Raw genomic sequence first — 23,834 nt, forward strand, 5'->3', positions numbered from 1 at the left:
TGATGTATATCCTTCCAAAGTTTATTCTGTACATATTCAGAAGTACATATCTATGTATATATCTTTACAAAACATGAAGTTCAGTTGTATAATACTGTTTGCAGGACTTCCCCGGTGGCGCAGTGTAAGAATCCATCTGCCGGGCTTCCCTGGTGGCGCAGTGGTTAAGAGTCCACCTGCCAATGCAGGGGACACGGCTTCGAGCCCTGGTCTAGGAAGATCCCACATGCCGCGGAGCAACTAAGCCCGTGCGCCACAACTACTGAGCTGCGCTCTAGACTCCATGAGCCCCAACTACTGAAGCCCTCATGCCTAGAGCCTGTGCTCCACAGCAAGAGAAGCTACTGCAATGAGAAGCCCGCACACCTCGACGAAGAGTAGCCTGCACTCGCCACAACTAGAGAAAGCCCGTGCGCAGCAACAAAGACCCAACTCAGCCAAAAATAAATAAATAAGGAAGGAAGGAATCCACCTGCCAATGCAGGGGACACGGGTTCGATTCCTGGTCCGGGAAGATCCCACATGCCGCAGAGCAACTAAGCCCGTGCACCACAGCTACTGAGCCCACTAGCTACAACTACTGAGCCCACACTCCTAGAGCCCATGCCCCACAACAAGAGAAGCCACTGCAATGAGAAGCCCACGCACCGCAATGAAGAGTAGCCCCCGCTTCCCACAACTAGAGAAAGCCTGCCTGCAGCAACGAAGACCCAGTGCAGCCAAAAATTAATTAATTTTTTAAAAAAAACTGTTTGCAATCTGTTCCTTTAAGATGTTGAAGATATTTTTCCATGTCAACACATGTAGACTCAACTTCTTTAACAGTTGTTTAGTGTGCCATTGTATTCCTATACCATGCTTCAGTTAGCAATTTTTTTTTAATTGGAATATATAGTTAGCAATTTCTTAACTGAGGGATATTTAAGGATATCTCTAGTTGTGTTATTTCTAGACATTCACTTTTATAAATAGTGCTGCAGTGAGCATCTTTGTGTATTTGTAGAGTGAATACCTAGAAGTGGGATTGTTTGGCCAAGGCTATGTACATAGACAGATATTGGCAATTCCTTACCAGGAGGTCTTAACCAGTTTACGCTCAGACCCAACAGGTGTTGTCCTTGAGTAGTTTAAGACTTGGTTCAGCTGAGATTTTTATGTTTATTTTTTAAATTAAAAAAATCTAATTTTTAAAAGAGTAAATTGGGTAGAAATTGTGAATATTAGAATGTACATGGACAGTTCTGTTAAGGAAGCTTTTTAAAAAAAATTTTTTTTTGGCTGTGCCAGGTCTTAGTTGTAGCACACAGGATCTTTTCATTGTGGTGCACGGGCTCTTCGTTGGGCACATGGGCTTCTCTCTAGTTGTGGCACGCAGGCTTCTCTAGTTGTGGCACACGGGCTCCAGAGTGCGTGGGTTCAGTAGTTGCAGCGTATGGGCTCTCTAGTTGTGGGGTGCAGGCTTAGTTGCCCCGCGGCATGTGACATCTTAGTTCCCCAACCAGGGATTGAACCCACGTCCCCTGCATTGGAAGGTGGTTTCTTAACCACTGGACCACCAGGGAAGTCCCAAGGAGGCTTTTTAAATGTATTAATCTTGGCTTTTGGATTTCTTTGCCTGGAAATTACCTATGAGTTCTTATCAATGTAGTTTTCTCATTGTTAAATGTTGCTGTGTTCCAACTGGATTATAAACTTTTTGAAGGCATTGTATATGTATTTATAATCTCCTTGTGTCTGCAGGGCCTGGCATATTTTCTTGAATATGTGGGATTTTTGGTATATGGCTGGGGGACAGATCTAATTTTTTAAGAGAACACAATATTCTCAGCATGAATGACCTGACAGACAGAACTGTAATCCTTACATAAGGATTTCCACAGCAAAAGGAAACATTTCTTAAGTTTTCGAAGGAATGGCTTCTTCCTCACTTATGACACTAATAGCCATTGTGGTTGAGAGGGTCTAACTTTGGCAACTTCATTAGGAAGAAGACAATTAAGAAGAAAACTAGGGATACATTCACTGCATTACTGTTATTTCTAAAGAACTATAAAACTTGTGTGTTTGCAGATCAGGGAGCAGAGAAACATGAAGGGACAGGTCAGTCCTCTGGGATTACTGATCAAGAGAAGGAGTTGTCCACCAGTGCTTTCCAGGCTTTCACAGTAAGAAGTGGTTTCTCTTAATCTGTTCCATCTTTAGTAACTGTCAAGCATGAATATTTTCACAGTGAATTTTTTAATTTATAATTTTTGTTCTGTACTAATTCAAGAGTTTAAGTTTATAGCGTAGGTTTAGGTTTAAAAATTTTTTTTTAATTTTAGAGTTTAAATATGGTGAAAGGAATGAGAGTAATTTGAGCCATTCCCAAATTTTTGTGTTTCCATAAACATATTTTAACTGTCAATGTTGTTTTTAAGTCTCTTAAATTTAGATTTGTAATATGTGAGTCAGTCTTTTCATTTTACTACTCTCTTCAGTTCTCTTCCTTGACTGTACTTTAAAGTGGAACCCCAAAAGTTTATTGTCAAAACTTTAACTTTTCTGACATTAAACGATATGAAAGAAAACATTATTTGATTATCAAGTTACATACATGTAAGTGGAAGAACTTGATACTTGGGTATTCCAAGTATACTAGAAATTAAAATTTGGAGTAATTAATCATATTACCTTTCTTGGCTAGCCTTGGCTATTATACCTTGCTAGCAATATGTACTAATATATATTATATCTGATTATAATATATATTATATATAGGTATATTACATACCCATATATGTGTGTGTGTCTTGTAGATATAATGCACATGTATCACTGTTAGAGTTTCATTCTTTGGAAATAAATATCCACAATTTTTTTTCAGTTTTATTGAGATATAATTGACATATCACAGTTTCTTAATTGGCATGACTCTTACTTCAACTAGTGACTTTAATTAGTATATTTAGAGGAATTATATCTGTCTTTGTAAGAATTTTTAAATAAAGATCAATGAAATATATTTGGAAATGAATGTATAGTTCTTAAAGTTGGTATGTAATTTTGTTTGTGTGTTTTTGTTTTAGGCTGGAAATTATGATGTCTGTCTGCAACATCTTGCCTGCCTACAAGATATAAACAAAGACGATTATAAAATAATTTTGAATACAGCAGTAGCTGAGTTTTTCAAAAGTAACCAGACAACAACAGATAGTTTAAGACAGACACTTAACCAGCTGAAGAATCAGGTGATACATAAATGAATTTCATTATAAAAATATTGTGGTGTTCTCTAGATTGTGAAATAAAGTTAGTTAAGTAAAATTAATTTCACTTCCTATCTGATATTAATAGCATAATTTCTAATATAAAACATTTGTTGGTATTAATTTTATTTGTATAAAATTCTTATTCCAGGAAATGAAAGGTATGTTGTGTGATTTTATTTTCTATTGGTTTTTTTTTTTTTGGCTGCATTGGGTCTTTGTTGCTGCGCACAGGCTTTCTCTAGTTGCGGCAAGCGGGGGCTACTCTTCGTTGCGGTGTGCAGGCTTCTTCTCATTGTCGTGGCTTCTCTTGTTGCAGAGCACAGGCTCTAGGCGCTCAGGCTTCAGTAGTTGTGGCACACGGGCTCAGTAGTTGTGGTTTGCGGGCTCTAGAACGCAGGCTCAGTAGTTGTGGCGCACGGGCTTAGTTGCTCCGTGGCATGTGGGATCTTCCCAGACCAGGGCTCGAACCCATGTCCCCTGCATTGGCAGGCGGATTCTTAACCACTGCACCACCAGGGAAGTCTTTCTATGGGGTTTTGAACTTGAACAGAATAAGCTAATACACAAAATTTGAATGAGCTTTGGAGTTTTGAGAAAGAATTAAAATAGAAATATATGAGAAGAGTAGCTGCTGAGACTATCTTATTTATAACTGCAAAGATCTGATTATTAATAATAATGTCAAACTGTTTTAGCATTTTGGATTAGGAGATGATTAACTGATCAAATAGAAGATATTCTGATTTATATATGGTTTGGGACTTGCCTTGGTCATTGGGCATAACAGCATCACAAGGGTAGACCTTTGATATTCAAGAGGGCTAATAGCAGACCTTTAGTGCTTACTGTGTAACAGACCTTATGTAAGTAAGAACCTCATATAGGACATCTCACTTATTCTTCCCAGTAGTCCTGTGATGTAGCTACTATATTTTTTCTCATTTTACAGATGGGAAAGCTGAGGTACAGATGGCTTGGATAAATTGTCAAAAGACACAAAGCTTTTAAGTAATAAGAGCTACATGAACCCAGTTCTGTTTGTGTTTTTAGTTACTGCTTCATGCTGTACAAGGTCTTGAGACCTTTTTGAGCCCCCATCCTGGATTCATGAGTACCACCATACTGTGGAAGCATCACCTAAAATGTGACATGGTTAGAAATAAGAGACCCCTTCAGGCTCTTCATGACTTTATAGGAGTAAAGTAATTTTTCAACCCTATTAAAATTCATCAATGAAAAGGAGAATAATAGTCAACATTTATTAAATGGTTATTACTTGATTCCATATTTCATATTAAGTGCTTTTTATGTCATATCTCATATAATCCTCACATTCAACCCTTGTGGTAGGTATTATCTCAATTTTTAATTTTTTTAATATTTTATTTATTTATTGGGCTGCACTGGGTCTTAGTTGTGGCATGCAGGATCTTCGTTGCAGTATGCGGGATCTTTCCTTGCAGCACACAGGCTTTCTACTTGCAGCACATGGGCTCTCTAGTTGTGGTGCACAGGCTCCAGAGCACGCGGCCTCAGTAGTTGCAGCGTGAGGTCTTAGTTGCCCCTTGGCATGTGGGATCTTAGTTCCCCGACCAGGGATCGAACCCGTTTCCCTTGCGCTGGAAGGCTGATTCTTAACCACTGGACCAGCAGGGAAGTCCCCTATCTCAATTTTAAATTGAGGTTTAGAGGGCCTACTAATTTTAATTTTTACAGCTAGGAAGGGGAGAAGCAGAATTTGAACCAGACCCTCTGATTCTTGAGCCTGTTCTCATAACTGCCTCAGTCTTTGTAAATGTGTATGTCATCACATTACATCATTGCTCTAGTCTTATTAGCCATGATTTATCTGGAGCTCCAGAATCAGAGGAAAGATGATGTTTGCTGATGTCTAGTACTTGTGCCCTACAACCCCACAGACAGTTTCTTGCAGGGAACATTAATTTGGGCTTTGAGTACAAGTTCATCCTGAAAACTTTTTTTAGAATAAGAGGCTCCTGGGGACTTCCCTCGTGGCACAGTGGTTAAGAATCCGCCTGCCAGTGTAGGGGACATGGGTTCAATCCCTGGTCCAGGAAGATCCCACATCCCACAGAGCAACTAAGCCCGTGTGCCACAACTACTGAGCCTGCTCTCTAGAGCCCGAGAGCCACAACTTACTAAGCCTGCGTGCCACAACTACTGAAGCCCATGCGCCTAGAGCCCATGCTGCACTATAAGAGAAGCCACCACAATGAGAAGCCCATGCACCACAACAAAGAGTAGCCCCCACTTGCCACAACTAGAGAAACCCCGCACGCAGCAATGGAGACCCAGTGCGTCCAAAAATAAATAAAATAATTAATTAAAAAAAAAAAGAATAAGAGGCTCCTGCAAACTTCCTGTTAAGCCAAGACAACTGTTTTTTGAAATCCTTTCATCAGCCTTTATTATTGTTATTTTTTAATTTAATTTTTGGCTGCATTTGTTGCTGCTTGTGGGCTTTCTCCAGTTGCACCAGGCGGGGGCTACTTTTTGTTGTGGTGTGCGGGCTTCTCACTGCAGTGGCTTCTCTTGTTGTGGAGCACGTGCTCTAGGCGTGTGGCCTCAGTAGTTGCGGCACATGGGCTTAGTTGCTCCGCGGCATGTGGGATCTTCCTGGACCAGGGATCAAACCCGTGTCCCCAGCATTGGCAGGCAGATTCTTAATCACTGCACCACCACGGAAGTCCCAGCCTTTATTCTTAGATTGGTTCAGTAACTAACACACAGATGCACACCCAGTGCCTTCCAACTCTCTTGAGTTTCCTACAAGTGTGTACTTGTGTCTCCTTGCTTTCTCTAAATCATACTTCTGTTCAGTCACATGTCCTGGGCATAGTGACACACCTTGTCAGTTTATTCCACTTTCAGTGACTTTTTATCTCATTTAGTGAGTAGTTTTTGTTCTGGCTGGAGCAATTACTAGATTATTTTGGTGAATCATAGAAAATGTGGCAAAGTTATTCATATCGTAAGTTCAACCTTTGCTGAAAGCAAAACTCCTTAATTTGTCCAAAACCCCTTTTTCTGGCTGAGAATTATCCCTTCTTAGCTTATTCTCTCTTCATTGCATAACTACCTAGAAGTGTTACCTTTCTTTGGAAATTGAGTTTTCTCTATTTAAAGAGACTATTTTTAATCACTTGAAGATAGAGGCTTGATAAGTGAACATTATAAAGACCCCAAACTCATTGAGATACACATGCTATTAGCTAGCTAGGACCAATTGTTAACAATTGAATCCTCCTGTCAGGCTCACCACATGGGTGATTGAAATCTGCAGAAGTCTGATTACAAATCACTATGTATCATGAACTTTCTGTTTCTTATCATTAGCTAGACCAAGGTTGTTAAGTCCCTGTACAGTTGAACCTGGAGGTCCACGGGGGTTTGATTCCGGGGACCCCCCCCACCGCGGTAGCAAAATCCACAGTTCAAGTCCCTTATATAAAATGGCATAATATTTTGATATAACCAACACACATCTTCCTATCTTCCTGTATACTTTATTCATTTATTTTTTTTTGCATTACGCGGGCCTCTCACTGTTGTGGCCTCTCCCGTTGCGGAGCACAGGCTCCGGATGCGCAGGCTCAGCGGCCATGGCTCAAGGGCCCAGCCGCTCCGCGGCATGTGGGATCTTCCCGGACCGGGGCACGAACCCGTGTCCCCTGCATCGGCAGGCGGACTCTCAAGCACTGCGCCACCAGGGAAGCCCTTCCTGTATACTTTAAATCATCTCTAGATTATTTATAATACCTAATACAATGTAAATGCTATGTAAATAGATGCCAGCGCACAGCAAATTCAAATTTTGCTTTTAGGAACTTTATGGAATTTTTTCCCCCAAGTGTTTTCAATCTGTGGTTGGTTGAATCCACAGATGTGGAACCTGTGGATACAGAGGGCCAACTGTATGTCAAAATTCCACTGCTTAATTTAGGAAAATGTCAGTCTTAGAATTAATTACTTAACATTCCTCAGTAATTTATTGCAGTCTTTGTGGTGGCAAAGAAAGATAAATTTTAATACAGGTAGAATTCCATTTTAATGTGTTCCATGGGATTATAGAATGGTTGTAAAACTTGATAAAAATTTAAAAGCCTATTACAGAAAGTGGGTATACAGATCGTCATTAGCTTTAAAATGCTAAGTGTTGTGACTTTTCTTCTTTTGGTATAAGATGTGGATGTTAGGGTTCTAGTAAAGCCATTAAAAGCCGATTTTCACCACCATGTGTGACAAAGTGTATTTTTGTTCATTACTTTGAAAAATCTTTTTTTTTTAATTGTGAGAATAAAACCTGGAACATAATAGGAAAATCAGAAAATATACTTTCTAGCCATATGACCTCAGGCAAGATAATTAAGCTTTTTTTCGCTTGTTTCCTTATTTATAAAAAGGAAATGATAATATCTATGTCCTTGAGGTATGAGAAGGATTAAATGAGGTATTCTCTGTAAAGGGTTTAATGTAGCAGGCCTGGCACATAGTTAAATAGTATTATTTGTTAATGTTTAAATTTACTTTGGTTTTTACAAAATGGAATCAAGTTTATGTATATGTACCTCATAACATCCTCATAGGAAAGGTCGTTTTGAGTTTTGCCCACTCCCTATGTAGCCTCTTGCTACGTGAGGCTGGAAAGTAGGAATCCAACTCAGAAGCCACACCGGCTTTTAGAAAGCATTGAGGATACCTTCACAGTGGCAAGGAAGAGACTCGCCTTGCCTTGGGCAAGGTACTTAATAAAGTCCCATCAGAATGTTTTACTTAGCAGAATTTTATATGAATGAAATAATTTTTAGTATGTGAGAGTAATTAAAATCTAGAGGTCCTATTAAAAATGTGGAAAATTTTAGAGTAAGAAATGTTGGCCTGTGTTCCTGTTTATTCATTTAGAGTCTTTCACTTTTGCTCTTTAGTACTGTTAGAACATAATCCCTGTTGATTGTTTAATAGGTGCACTCGGCTGTTGAAGAAATGGATGGATTAGATGATGTTGAAAACAGTATGTTGTATTACAATCAAGCAGTCATCCTGTATCATCTCCGGCAGTATACAGAAGCCATATCCGTTGGTGAAAAACTTTATCAGTTCATAGAACCTTTTGGTATGTTATCTGTCAAATCAGAAATTTGCCTATCTTCTCATACCTGTGAAGGTCTCTGATACTTTCATCTAGATAATAACCTGAATCAGAATTACATGTGAGTGTTTAAAGAAAGAAAAAAAGCTGTGTCGAGTTTTCTTAATGATTAGAAAAATAAAAATTATATCACTTTTAGATGAATCCAGGTTTTCCTTTAATATCCCAGTTACGCCCACCCCAGTTTTTGATGATAACTGTTAGAAATGCTATTTCTAATTGAAAAGATTTACTGATTTTTTTTTCTTTGATGTTTAAACACCACCTCAGTGTACCTGATCCTTTCTTTCTTAAGTAGTATATTAAGGAAGGAGTGTTTTGGAATGTTAGGGGACAATGTAGTATTTTATTTTGTATATTGCCTAATTGAAATTTCTGTGGGTAATCATAGAGTAGATAGTATAGAACACAATTAGCTTTTTTGTTAACTAGCTTACAATTACTAGCCTCAAGTGAGCGTAGTAAGACAAGTAAGGGCAAAGAAAGAAGAGGGAGCAAATAAAGCAGCAAAGCTGGACCCAGGAAATGTTTGAGGGGGCTGTTAGTTTCCAGCCTGCAAGCAATCAGATTTCAATTGTCTTTTTCTCCATGGCTCCTTTCTTTTAAATTCAAAACACTGGGGCGAATTCCTGATTTATAAACCCCTTATTGCTGTTATGGTCACCACAGGACGGGTGGTGGTCTGTACTTGCTCTGGTACTTTGGGAAGGTTCCAGGGCCCCTTGTGCTGACGGCTGGCTGGAGAGCTCTCACTGTGGCTCCAGGGAGGCCTTTTCCGGGTGCTCTTCTGCCCCTCAGCCCTGAAGATGCAGTGGTTGACAGACTAGGCAGGAGACATCAGTGGTGAAGGATTGTGTGCTAGGGACCAGTTCCTTTCCCCTGTAAAGCTGGAAATCAGTTATACTTCTAGGATGGCACAGATGTGCTTTTGCTAGAAAGCTGGTTTTTAGAATTTCCAGAACAGTTAATGAAATGATGTTCATCTTTACTATGGCTGAGCAGAATATAGCAACCAACTAGTCAGTTTTTAGATCCACTTTTCCTCCTTCTTTGAAAACTTTTTTTTTTTTAACTTTATTACTTGGCTCTTCATACAACATAAATTATTGAGCATACCCTATGGAGCAGACACTATTCTAGGGTCTGAAGATAATACAGTGAATGAAAGAGAGAAAGTCTTTACCCTCATTAAGCTTATGTTCTAATGGCAGAGAGAGGCAATACGATAAATACATCTGGCGAGGTAGTTAAATGCTGCAAAGAAAGGCTAAAATTGGGTAAGCGGATTGACTGGGGATGTTATTTTTAGATAAGATAATTGAGGAAGGCCTGGGATAAGACAGTATTTGAGAGATGCTTGAATGAAGAGAAGAGGTGAGCCATGCAGCTGGGGGAAAGCATCACAGCCAGAGGTAATAGTGTGCGCAGAGGCCCTGTGGTGAGCATGGTCCTGGCAAGTGAGAGAAGCAGCAGGAGCGCCGTGGTGACTGGAGCGAGGTGGGAGCACAGGGTTAGCATTTTAGCCTAGGGAAGGACTCACTCTTTTTCAGGTGTGGTGGGCAGCCCTTGGAGATGTGTGACCTTTGCACGTCAACTGCACTGACTTTAGTTCTAAATGGATTCTACTCTGGCCGCTGTGTAAGAGCAAGAATGGAATCAGGAAGACTTGTTAGGAGGCTCTTAAGGGCTTTTGAAATGTTCAGTTCTTGATTATAGCAGCCTTCTTTTAGACGCTTTCCATTTATCTTCTCTTTTGAAAGGAAAGGAAAATAGTGTTATGTCATATACCAGATTAACCCTCCTCTCTTCGCTGGGCTCTTCTTCCTTTGAAGTTCTTGTCTTTATATTTTCCTCTTGGCTGTTTCAGTTTTCTCCAGTCCACACCTTGTTTCTTTTGTGTCTGTAATCACCCTGTTTCTTTTCCCCATCTCTGTGCCTAGAAAGGAAGTCTTTTTCCTAGAGTCATAGACCTTTTTAGAGTTAGAAGGAACCTCGGGATCACCTGGTCCACCCCCTGCCTTCAGGCATGTGAAGTATTCTCCCCATTTTACAGGTCAGCCAGCTGAGGTCTAAGTAGTTCAGTGATGTGCAGAGGCTGCACATCTATTAAGTAGCCAAGCAGGCACTGGAACTAGGATTTCCTTCCACCTAAAGTAATACTCCTCATTTCATGTGCTGGTATTTGGTAGATATTTTGCCAAAGGAATTTCAGACAGTAGAATCCCTGATATGAGAGGCCTTGAGATGCCTAATAGAATGACACTGTGGCTTCCATCCACAGCTCTAGGTAATAAACATTCCTTTAAGTCAAGACTCAGGCTTTGCTTTTAGAGCTTTTTCTGTGGGGAATGGTCTGAGATACTTGCTTCACTTTGGATTGTGACTTTTCTTTTCATGTTTTTTCCCCCCAGAAGAAAAATTTGCCCAAGCAGTGTGTTTTTTGCTCATAGACCTGTATATATTAACCTACCAAGCTGAGAAAGCTTTACATCTTCTTGCTGTTCTAGAAAAAATGATTTCACAGGGCAACAATAACAAAAATGGAAAGAATGAGGTGAGTGTTCTGAGGTGATCAGACTAAAATGTAAAGTATGATTAATATTTATGGTTATTAAATATTATTTTAACAGCTTTATTAAAATACAATTTACATACACAAAATTTATCATTTTAAAGTGTACCATTCAGTGGTTTTTAGTATACTCACAGAATTGTGCAACCATTACCACTATATAATTTCATCACTCCGGAAAGAAACCCTGTACCTGTTAGCAGTGATTCCCTTTCCCTCCTTCCCTCAGCCTCTGGTCACCACTAGTTTACTTTTCTATCTCTGTGGATTTGCCTCTTGTGGATGTTTCATATAAATGCAGTCATACACTATGTGACCTTTTGTGATTGGCCTCTGGTATATTATTTTTAGTTTACCAGGTGTAGCCTGTAGCATTCCTTTTTCATGTGTTTCATTCCTTTTTATGGCCAAATAATATTCCGTTATGTAGATATGCCACATTTTTTAATCCCTTCATCAGCTGATGAACGTTGGGTTGTTTTCCTCTTTTGGCTGTTATAAATAATGCTTCCATGAACACTGATGTACAAATTTTTGTGGGGGCATGTTTTCAATTCTCTTGGGTGTGTATTTAAGAGTGGAATTGCTGGATCATTTGGTAACTCTATGTTTAACTTTCGGAGGAACTACCAGACTGTTTTCCAAAGTAACTGCACTATTTTATATTCCTACCAGCAACTTTTGAGAATTCCAGTTTCTCCACATTCTCACTAGCCCTTACCCGTCTTTTAAAAATTGTAACCATCCTAATGGGTATGAAGTAGTACCTCATAATAGTTTTGATTTCCCTAATGACCAAGGATATATGTTCACATCTTTTCATGTGTGAGATATTAGTTTTACAGAATGTGAAGATTAGAATGAAGACCACAAAATTCCATTATCTGGGAAAATTTCATCATTAAAGTTCTTCAAAAAGAGGACATACTTATGACAATTAAGCTTCACCACGTTCTGGAGACACTTGGTGTAAATTAAGAACACATCTTCGTTCTTGTGTTTTTCATTTTGCTTGTGCTTCTGGCTGCCAAGGGATGATCCTTCTTTCTTCCTCTTCCTGCTTCTTTGTTGAAAAAGGAGTGTTTGTAGAAAACAGATTATCAATACATTTCTTTCTGCCTGTATAAGTTCTTGAGGTTTAAAAATAAACATTTAAAAAAATAAATAAATAAAAATAAACATTTAGCGTTACTTTTTACAGGCGTGTATATCTGAGAGTTCAGTTAAATAATCTTAGCATTATTCCCAAACACTGTCGTGTAGTAAAATATTTTGTTTTTATATTCAGTACTTGTAATAGCTGATGAAATATAACTCATTTCAGCAGATGCTGTGTGCTCTATGAGGTGGTACTAAGGTGACAAAAATGAAAACACTGCAGTTGTTGCTTTTCAAGGAACTCACGTCTGTGGGAAGAGAAAGATGGAGCAAAATCTGTTCATGACAAGAAGCAAGGAGGTTAGGGAACGTTTCAGAGCAGTTTGGATGTTTGATTTGAGCCTTGAAAGATGTAACAGTTCAACAAGTCAGGAGAGGAAAGATGGAGCAGGATGACCATCCTGGCAGAGTAGAGAGTACAGAAGGAGTGAGAGTGGTGTGTGGGAGGATTTCTGGTCATCTGACCTGGGGAGTACCTGAGGGATGTGATGGAGATCATTGGGGTGAGGTTGGCATCTCAAATATGGGTCAGATCGTGAAGGACTTTGAATACTTTGCTAGGTATTTAGGGTATGATGTTGTTGGCAGTGTTGATACCAGAGAAAGTTTTGTTTTGTTTTTTAATTTATTTACTTATTTGGCTGCACCGGGTCTTAGTTGCAGCCCGCATTATCTTCGTTGCTGCGTGCGAATTCCTAGTTGTAGCATGTGGGATCTAGTTCCCTGACCAGGGATCGAACCCAGGCACCCTGCATTGGGAGCGTGGAGTCTTAGCCACTGGACCAGCAGGGGAGTCCCCAGAGAATGTTTTTAAAGAGGGAATGACATGATCTATTGTGGGTTGCAGAAAGACAATCTGAGTTCTGACCAAGTAATATCCAGGCTTTTTTTTTTCTTTTTAATAAATTTATTTATTTATTTATTTTTGGCTGCATTGGGTCTTCGTTGCAGTGCTTGGCCTTCTCACTGAGGTGGCTTCTCTCGTTGCGGAGCACGGACTGTAGAGCACGTGGGCTTCAGTAGTTGTGGCATGCAGGCTCTAGAGCACAGGCTCAGCAGTTGTGGCACACGGGCTTAGTTGCTGCACCGCATGTGGGATCTTCCCAGACCAGGGATCGAACCTGTGTCCCCTGCATCGGCAAGCGGACTCTCAACCACTTCGCCACCAGGGAAGCCCTATCCAGGCTTTTTAAACCTAGCCCATCACTATACTAAACTATGAGCTTCTTATAAGTAGAGTTTCTTGTCATCCACTCCAAACTATTTTTGTTTTTTAATTTTTATTGGAGTATAGTTGCTTTACAGTGTTGTGTTAGTTTCTGCTGTACCGTAAAGTGAATCCGTTATACGTGTACATATATCCACTCTTTTTTAGATTTCCTTCCCATTTAGGTCACCACAGAGCATTGAGTAGCGTTCCCTGTACTAAACAGTAGGTTCTCATTAGTTATCTATTTTACATATAGTGGTGTATATATGTCAATCCCAGTCTCCCAATTCATCCCACCCCCGCCGTTCCCTGCTTGGTAACCATAAGTTCTCTACACCTGTGACCCACTCCAAACAATTAAACCTGAATCTCTGGGACCTGGGATTCAGAATTTTGAAAATGTTCTCTAGGTGATTCAGATTAGCTCACTTGGCAATCAGTGATTTCAGTTATGATCAAAAATATTTAATTTTGGTTAACTTTGTTTCACCACCCTACAGACTGGTAATAACAGCAACAAAGATGGGTCTAATCATAAAGCTGAAAGTGGAGCTCTAATAGAAGCTGCGAAGTCAAAGATACATCAGGTAGCATAAATTTTAAGAGAAGTTATATGTGACATGTATTTACTAGTAGTTATGAATGATGAAGAATGGGATAGATCATTGAGAGCAGTAAATAATTCAAGGCATGTATGTTTATTTGGCTTTGAAGTATTACAGTTTAGAAGCACATTTATCCTTCTAAATATATTTTGCTCAAGATGATAATGCAATGTTATTTCTTTTACTTCTCTATAGAAAATTGAGAGAAATGGCCTGGGAATGTATTGGATGATAAAAATCAGTTTGTAGAATTTTAAAATTCATTGTTAGTTAGCCATATGCAGTTAAGAATTAATAGGATTTTTGCTTGGAACTTAGTTATAAATTTCATCCTGCCATGTTTTAGTTTTTAAAAGTATATTCCAAGAGTACAATAAAAATAGATTATTTAAGATAATTTTAAGCTCGCTTTTGCAAGTAACTGGTATAACTGTTGTGAACAGATTGGGCTTAATTTTCTTAACTAGAAAGTAAAATTGCTTCAGCATCTGTAAATCCACTACAGTTCCTACATACTAGTGTTTTTCCTTTGACAGTATAAAGTAAGAGCGTATATCCAAATGAAGTCCCTGAAGGCATGCAAAAGGGAAATCAAGTCTGTCATGAACACAGCTGGGAATGTAAGTTTCTTCTTGAGTTTTCTCTTTTTTTTTCAATTAGCAGCTTTTATGTCGTAAATTTTCTTATTTGGACAATAAGTATTATCAGTTTTAAATAATTTATCACAGTCTATTATAGTGTATATATACTGCCAGCTGTAACCCTTTATACTGAGTTGTGAAGTAGTGATCATACTGTGTCTATAATTTAACATCATACTTTTCTCACTTAAAATTATAACAAGCATTTCCCTTTGGTATATAGCCTTCAAAACCACCATTTTGAATAGCTGTCCAGAATTCTTTGAGTGGTTTATCACAATTCACCTAAACATTTACTGTTATTAGACACTTTAGGATTTTTTAGATTATACTCAAAACATTTATTAAAGATAAACAGTTTGGTTGTAGCCCAAACCTGCCCCTTCCAAATGATCTTTGGCTTGACAATACCTTCAGTTTGATTAGTGCCAGAGTACTTGAGTTATAATTACTCCTTCATTTCCCTCCACCCCATCCCTCCACTAATAAGTAATTTTTTTAAAGACAGTAGAGGGAAAGTTTAGGAAAACTTAATTAAAAGTGTGAAATCATAAAGAGATACGGTTTATAGAAGGAGTAGTTCAGGAAAATTGACCTAGAAATCTCAGGCAGGATCTAGATTGGCCACTGGGTCAGTTTTACTCAGGTGATTTTTGAGAACAGTTGTAGCCTAGACCTGAAGGGTAGACTTGAGGCTAAGAGGGAAAGGCTTAAGTATAAGTAGCCAGCCAGCCGTTATCAAACCGTTTTTGGGAGAAAAGACATGATTCCCTTCCTTAAAGTATACCATCATCAGAGGGGAGAGACAAACAGGAAAATAAATAATTGTTAGTCATACCCAAATCGGGGAAAACTTCAGGAGGAAGTTTTAGGAGAAGCAAAAGGTGGTCTGTGATCTAAAGCGTGATTTTTGTAACAGCAAGATTAGCCCTTGAAAATAAGGAATTCTGTTAGGGAATTTTTCCATTCATAAAATGACACTTTTTTCCCCCACTTGGAAAAGCATTTGATTATTTGTACTTCTTTGGGTTCTAATGGAGGTGTATTTATATCCTAAAAAATAAGGGAGATCACCAGTCTCTGTAATAACCGTTAAAATGAAGGACTTAGTTTCTGCTGTTACATTGGCTTTCAATTAATAGTGTAATAGATGAAGACAGTCAGTGGATATTTTGCAGACTGTATTCTTACTCATATATGTTATATGTATTTTTTTAGGTAGACCTTTAATAATTCAGTTTGTAAAGTGCTCTCTGCCAGGTTTCATTGTTTTAGATTGTGAGAGCGATGGAAAGCTCAGAGACCATAGTTTTTGTGACCGTGGCTTAAGTGACTCATGTATGCCCTTGACCACATGCCAGTGCAAGTCTGATTATGATCTCACATTAGACATCTGAGTACAAACTGTAAGAAACTTATGTTTTCTTTACAGTCTGCACCCTCCCTGTTTCTTAAAAGCAATTTTGAGTACTTAAGAGGCAATTATCGAAAAGCTGTGAAGCTGTTGAATAGTTCAAACATTGCTGAGCATCCAGGATTCATGAAAACAGGTAAAAGAAAACTGTGAAGTTTTGGTATTTTCTTCCTGACTCTTATGCCTTGTTTCTTGGTTTTTTTCCCTAGACTGCTGTTCAGAGTGATTTTTGCTAATTTTTTAAATGAAAATGTTTTATTATTGCTGCTTCAGAAAATTCCTGGTATTTTATTACTCATTTCCATTTTAAAAGAAACCTCCCTTCTTATTTTACTTATCTTTCACTTCATATGCTCTTTCTATCATTTTAGTTTTAATACCAGCTTAGAAATTCTGTCCAGGGCATAAGGTCCTTGGTCTTTTGCTTTGTGAAATGAGTCCTTTTAAGGAAATGCGATCATAATGTTTTTACTTTTCCCTTCTCTCCCATAAAAGCAGTGAATAATATGATACTAAAATGAAAGGTAGAATTTGTAGCTGTCATTTAAGTTCATATCATTGCTGTTTTATGGGGAAGAAGGAAAATCAGTTTATTCAAGAAATGAGGTTAAACTATTTTTTTTTAAGATTTTTTTTTTTTAATGGGGCCCATTTTAAAAATCTCTATTGGGACTTCCCTGGTAGCACAGTGGTTAGGAATCTGCCTGCCAATTCAGGGGACACGGGTTCAAGCCCTAGTCTGGGAAGATCCCACATGCCGCAGAGCAGCTAAGCCCGTGTGCCACAAATATTGAGCCTGCGCTCTAGAGCCCGCGTGCCACAACTACTTAAGTCCACGTGCCCTAGAGCCTGTGCTCTGCAACAAGAGAAGCCACCACAATGAGAAGCCCGCGCACCACAATGAAGAGTAACCCTCGCTCGCCGCAGCTAGAGAAAGCCCACACACAGCAACAAAGACCCAACACAGCCAAAAATAAATAAATAAATAAAAATTTTTTAAAAACAAAAATAAATAAATATATATATTTTTTTAATATATTTTTTTTTAAAAAGAAATCTAATTAAAGTCTCTATTGAATTTGCTACAGTATTGCTTCTGTTTTATGTTTTGGTTTTTGGCCACGAGGCATGTGGGATCTTAGCTCCCCAACCAGGGATCGAACCCACACCCCCTGCATTAGAAGGCGAAGTCTTTAACCATTGGACCACCAGGGAAGTCCCCAAGGTTAAACTATTGAAAATATTTTGTACCAAGTTCAGAATGCAAAGGATGAATATAGTGTTTGTTTCGTTTGAGATTCTATTCAGACCAATGCACAGAACACACATGCAAACATACTCAAACCTTCCCGCATTCACCCCTTCAGTTCAGTGGAGTCATAGAGGATGGAGAAAGTCAGTTTTTTCCATTATAATTCTCTTGGGTACTCCATTTGTTCTGAGTACCCATTTCTGATTCTGTTAAATTTTTATTTTTCATGTTTTTATTGTCATAGTTTCTCCTCAGAGACCCTCTAACACCCAAACTGGAACGGTCTCTCAGACTAAAAAGGTAATATACATTGCAGAAATTTTACTTAGAATTGTCTTGACACAGATTTCAGAATTTCAGATATTGTCAGTCTTTAAAATGGAGCAGGACATGTAGTCGACTAGTCAACAATTATGATAATCTAATAGGATAGATTTTATATATAGTTATATACTTTAATGTATTGATATTTTTCATAGTATTAATTTTAAAATCTTTAATTTGCTTCCCACACATAAAATTCAGTGTTTGCTGCTGATAAAATAGGCTTATTAGAGAAGATTTGGGAATAGAATTTCTCCTAAATTGTTCATAATGCCACTCGCCAGAAGCAACCTCCTTTAAAACATATTAATGTATTTCTTACTCTTTTTTCCTCCACCTAGTTTTTTTTTCTTTCTTAAATATTCTCATTGTTTAATTTTAAAACATATCAGAGGCCAACCTTTAATTTTTAGCATTGAATGAATATTCTGATTATTAATTTTATCAATCTAGTTCGGTGTTTTATATCATTGAGGAAAAGACAGACTGTCAGTAAATTGTTTTGGAATTTTTGGGAAACCATTTAGAAAAAAACAATTTAGAGGGCTTCCCTGGTGGCGCAGTGGTTGAGAGTCCGCCTGCCAATGCAGGGGACACGGGTTCGTGCCCCGGTACGGTAAGATCCCACATGCTGCAGAGCGGCTGGGCCCGTGAGCCATGGCCGTTGAGCCTGCGTGTCTGGAGCCTGTGCTCCGCAACGGGAGAGGCCACAACAGTGAGAGGCCCGCATACCAAAAAAAACAAACAAAAAACAAAAAACAAAAATTTAGAAAAACCTGGATTGCTTTCATTACACCAAAATAAAATCTAGAGAGATGCAGGATTATAATGTAAAAAAAAAATCGTAAAAACAGCAAAAGAAAACTTGGATGAATATTTTGTTTTTGTGGTGGGGAAGCCTCGATTAAACATTATCCAAAATCTAAGAACCATACAGTTTAGAAAAGATTACCAAATTTGACCACATAAAAATGTAAAACTTTTTATGATTGAAAACATAAGCATACACACACACTCTGAACCAAGTCACAAGACAGATGACAAACTGGCAGTGGAGGGAAATAATTGAAACAGATGTGACAGAAGGTTTCTATAACATACACACTAGCAGGTAACCAATAGGAAAAACATCTGTAACCAAATTTTTTAAATGGGTAAAGAGCAGGAAGAGCCAAGTGTACAGGATAAGAAATACAAATGCCCAACACACATGGGAAGATAGATGCTCAGCCATAGTCATATTTAAAGGAGTGTGAATGGAAAGAAGAGTGGAAACTTAAGAGTTGAACAAAGCAAAGCAGGATTCTACATGTTCTGTTTATATACACTTGCTATTCTTCATTTAATATATTTTGACTGTTTCTGTAGCTTGCTGCATTCCTTCCAGTTTGTACATAATATTTTGTTGTGTGGATGCAGTGCATACATATTATGTTACTAATAAATACTTCTTGTCCTTTGCATTTTTGTATTATTTGCCTATGATTATTAAAAGTTAAATCAGAAGAAAAAACTAAACAGGCTAACAAAATCAATATGCAGGATTGATTTATCACCTTTAATAAGAGATTTTAAGAGAAAAGGAATTTACAAAATTTTCATGTTTCCTAAATTTCAAATGCCTTGTAAACTGTTCTGTAAGGAGTAGAATTGCATATATAATTGACTCTTGCTTGCTAAGCCTGATTCTTGTATGATATGTAGCAGCAGTAAAATTTGTGGATAAACTTATGTATGTTTTTCTCAGGTGAATGCTTGAGGTGCATGTTCTGGAATAATCTTGGTTGTATCCATTTTGCCATGAGCAAGCACAATTTGGGAATTTTCTACTTTAAAAAGGCTCTGCAGGAGAACGACAACGTCTGTGCACAGCTCAGTGCAGGTAGCACTGATCCAGGTAAGCCCATTAAAGGGGGACAGTTTATATTTTACTACTTGAGGAAAATATGATTTTAAAGAGCAAGCATCTGGTTATAAAATGCATGCCATGTGTTCTTACATACACTTAACACTGATCCTGCCCAAAAATTGGACTCAGGATTTTTAGTAGATGTTGCTCCTTTGAGTAGTAATTAAAGAAGTTTAAGCTACATTCATTTTTTCATGGATTTGAAAGTCAGTAATCCCATATGGTAATGCTATAAAGCAAAATATTTTGCTAAGATTTCTTGACTGTGCCAAACTAGTTTTATTCTAGCTTCCTTTCAGAGTTTCAAATGTGATACTGTTGACAGCACCTGACAATCTTTAAGCAAATTCCTGGAGTTTATTCCTTTAATATTCATAGGATGTGGATCCTTGATCTGAAATGCTTAAAATCAGGCAATTATTTAGCTTTTTAAAATATTTAAAAATTTTTTAATTTTTAAAAAATTATTATTTTTAAAAATATTTATGTATTTATTTATTTGGCTGCACCTGGTCTTAGTTGCAGCACACGGGATCTTTGCTGCCTCGTGTGGGCTCTCAGTTGCAGCATGCAGGACCTAGTTCCCTGCCCAGGGATCGAACCCAGGCCCCCTGCATTGGGAGCATGGAGTCTTAACCACTGGACCACCAGGGAAGTCCCGCTTTTTAAAATATTTTAAAGACTATTTAATTGATGGAAAATGTATCCCAAAAATCACAGTCTCTTTTTTTCTTTTTTTTTTTTTCTTTCTGTGGCCACGCCACTCGGCTTGTGGGATCTTAGTTCCCCAACCAGGGATCAAACCTGGGCCCTGACAGTGAAAGTGCCAGGTCCTAACCACTGGACTGCCAGGGAATTCCCTAGTCTCATTTTATTATGGCCTGCAAAAGTTAGAATAAGTGAGTGGGACTTCCCTGGTGGTACAGTGGTTAAGAATCTGCCTGCCAATGCAGGGGACACGGGTTCAATCCCTGGTCCGGGAAGATCCCACATGCGGCGGATCAACTAAGCCCGTGCACCACAACTACTGAGCCTGCACTCTAGAGCCCGCGAGCCACAACTACTGAGCCTACGAGCCACAACAACTGAGTCCGTGCACCTAGAGCCTGTGCTCCTCAACAAGAGAAGCCACCGCAAGTGAGAAGCCCGCGCGCCGCAATGAAGAGTAGCCCCTGCTTGCCGCAACTAGGGAAAGCCCGTGTGCAGCAACCCAAGACCCAACGCAGCCAAAAATAAATAATTAATTAAAAAAAAAAAAGAATAAGTGAGTGAACAATAGTCACTGTAGGTATATAGTACATTAATTTTTTGTTTCCGTGGTAAAGTTCCCTAACACCCTAAGATTAACTGAATGCTTCTGGTTAAGAAAACATATAATGATAACATGGCTAACTGAACTGAAAGTGAAAAAGAGTGGAATCTTCTTGCAGGCTCTAAAAGTGTGGAAAGGTAGTGTAAGGTTCAGTGGAGTGAGAGTGGGTCTTTGCCTTCCTGGAACATTGTTGCCTGAGGAGCTGGTAATGAGAAGACACATCTCTGGCCCCACAAACACAGACAACTGAGATGCCTCTGGAGGATATTTGTGGGGTTGGGGATGGAGATCATCACTGTGGTGAGAGCTGTGGTGAGAGCTGTGGTGAGAGCTGTTTACAACTTCAGATTGGGGATTGGGGTCATTGGTGTCAAAAAGGCAGTAGTATATATACTTTTATACTTGGTGGAATAAATGTTTTCAGTGGAGCTGTTATTTTAAATCTGATGATTCTCATCTGCTTTTTATCATCAGGCAAAAAATTTTCAGGAAGACCCATGTGTACATTACTAACCAACAAGAGGTATGAGTTGCTGTATAACTGTGGGATTCAGCTGCTTCACATTGGAAGGCCTCTTGCTGCATTTGAGTGTCTGATTGAAGCTGTTCAGGTTTACCATGCAAACCCCCGCCTCTGGCTGAGGCTGGCTGAGTGCTGCATTGCTGCCAATAAGGGGGTGAGTCTCTGTCTTTTTGAACCCCTACCCCACCCCCACTTGTTCCATAGAGAGCAATAAATACTTGGTGACATAAAGACCTCCTCCCCTTTTTAACTCTCAGGGAATTTGTAAAGATAGTCTTCTGTTCTTTATCAGTTGGACAAAATTTAGTTTCATGAAGTCATGTGTTCACTTTCTGACTCTTGGTGAGCACGGCAACATGTGTCAGCAGTCACGTTGAAAAGTTGAAGCCATTAAGAAGGTCATATCTGTTGAAACAGTGGTCTGTGAGCTGCTGGGGCAGGGGCCACGCCATCAGCTGGCGTGAGAGTGGTGTGTGCGCCCAGTGATTAAAGGAGGGCTGCTGATAACACAGTGAGTGTGGAAAGAACTGCATTATGCTGTGCTTCCTCCAGTGCCTGCAGGGTTTACTTTTGATTCAGTAAATGTTGTCGAGTTAGTGGATTACCAGGCTGTTTCTCTCTGACACGTGTTCATCCACGGTGGCCGTGAGAAATAGGCCAGTTTACACTAGTGTCCATGCCTAGATTATCTCCAAACGGCAGTTGGTGAAAGCCGTTTGAATCTCAAGTGGGGAGGGGTCAGTGGGAGGTAGGGGAAAGACAGGTTGTATCAGAATCACCAGACACCCCATTTCCTAGCCACCCCCTACCCCCCCGCCGTTGCCGGGCTCAGGCTCATCAGGTCTGTGGAGGTGGGGGGTATGGCATCCTGAGGTTTTGCTTGGCATGCTTGCCATAGGTGATAACACTTCCTGAAAAGCAACTACAGGAACTAAAGGGATTAAAGAGGTGTGTTTGTCTGGCAGTTTTCACACTTGATACTTAAAGTAGCTTATGATTTGAGTATGCCACTGGGGGAAGAGATGAATGTTGTCTTTGAGGCTTTAATGGTTTATTTCATTGTCCCTTTTAAGGGACAACGTTCTTATTAGATAATTCTTAAATTAGCTGATAAAAAACTCAAGGCAGAATTTACACTTTTTTAAAACAAAAGAATCTGTAGAAATTGCTTATTCTCTTTAATGTGATGAATTTAATCAGTGTTGGAGGCCTTAGTAAGGTTTAACACTTTCTTTTAAAATTACTTATTTTTAGAAATAGTACTTTTAGGATTGTCTTCTATGGATTTCATTCTGACGGTTTTTTCCTCCCATTTTTTCTGGAAAGTTCTAAATTTGTAACTTTTTTTTTTTTTTTTTTTTTGCGGTGCGCGGGCCTCTCACTGTTGTGGAGCACAGGCTCCGGACGCGCAGGCTCAGCGGCCACGGCTCACGGGCCCAGCCGCTCTGCGGCATGTGGGATCTTCCCGGACCGGGGCACGAACCCGTGTCCCCTGCATCGGCAGGCGGACTCTCAACCACTGCGCCACCAGGGAAGCCCTAAATTTGTAACTTTTAAACGATGGTAAAGATGACTTGGTTGCCATAGCTTGGTGGATACCAGAACACTCACAGTCTGTGCTACTAATAGGAAATTCGCTATAAATAATTATGTTTATCTTTGTGCTTCTCCTCTTTCTAAAACCTGAGGTGGGGAACTCCCTGGCTGTCCAGTGCTTTCACTACCAAGGGCCCGCTTTCAGTCCCTGGTTGGGAAACTAAGATCCTGCAAGCTGCGCACAGCACAGCCAAAAACAAAAAAAAGGACAGAAAAATAAAGTAAAATAAAACCTGAGGTGACCGAAAAGACAGTAAAAACAACGCCAAAATACACTTGAGGAAAATCCCAACAGGAGAAATTATGAACTCCAAATAAAATTTCGTAACATTTATTTACTCAGGACAAAAGGGATGCTGAACAGAGCACTTTGTACCTTCCAAAATAAATTCATTTTTTAATAAACAGAACCAATTTAATTATTAAATTGGTGATGCCAAAGAGGTCATTTTGTCCTCATTATCTGATGCATGTTGTTTCAGACCTCTTCTGGCAGATGCAGAGTTTATGTTTACCTGGGCAGTGTATGATATATAAGAAAAGATTTGCTAGATAAAAAACATAGACTCAGGGACTTCCCTGGTGGCGCAGTGGTGAAGAATCCATCTACCGATGCAGGGGACCACGGGTTCAATCCCTGGTCCGGGAAGCTCCCACGTGCCGCAGAGCATTTAAGCCCGTGTGCCACAACTACTGAGCCTGTGCTCTCGAGCCCGCGAGCCACAGCTACTGAGCCCGCACACCACAGCTACTGAAGCCCACATGCCTAGGGCCCGTGCTCCACAACAAGAGAAGCCACCACAAAAAAAAAAAAAAAAAAGAGAAGCCACCACAATGAGAAGCTCGCATACTGCAATGAAGAGTAACCCCTGCTCCCCACAACTAGAGAAAGCCTAC

The 23,834-nt window shown here is 39.3% G+C and overlaps 1 protein-coding gene across 1 annotated transcript in view; it reads left to right on the forward strand.

Annotated features, from left to right (window-relative positions):
• Positions 1 to 23,834, forward strand: part of CNOT10 (CCR4-NOT transcription complex subunit 10) — a 64,802-nt gene that overhangs the window by 10,676 nt on the left and 30,292 nt on the right. Inside the window, exons 2-10 of the mRNA XM_029243187.1 lie at positions 2,071 to 2,165; positions 3,069 to 3,230; positions 8,235 to 8,385; positions 10,833 to 10,975; positions 13,862 to 13,948; positions 14,503 to 14,586; positions 16,040 to 16,157; positions 19,345 to 19,494; positions 21,293 to 21,495. Of these exons, the coding sequence (XP_029099020.1) occupies positions 2,071 to 2,165; positions 3,069 to 3,230; positions 8,235 to 8,385; positions 10,833 to 10,975; positions 13,862 to 13,948; positions 14,503 to 14,586; positions 16,040 to 16,157; positions 19,345 to 19,494; positions 21,293 to 21,495 (1,193 nt within the window). The remainder of the gene's footprint in view (positions 1 to 2,070; positions 2,166 to 3,068; positions 3,231 to 8,234; positions 8,386 to 10,832; positions 10,976 to 13,861; positions 13,949 to 14,502; positions 14,587 to 16,039; positions 16,158 to 19,344; positions 19,495 to 21,292; positions 21,496 to 23,834) is intronic.

The sequence above is a fragment of the Monodon monoceros genome, unplaced genomic scaffold (genome assembly GCF_005190385.1).
Source record: "Monodon monoceros isolate NGI ecotype Baffin Bay Population unplaced genomic scaffold, NGI_Narwhal_1 Super_Scaffold_3, whole genome shotgun sequence".
Taxonomy (NCBI): Eukaryota; Metazoa; Chordata; class Mammalia; order Artiodactyla; family Monodontidae; genus Monodon; species Monodon monoceros.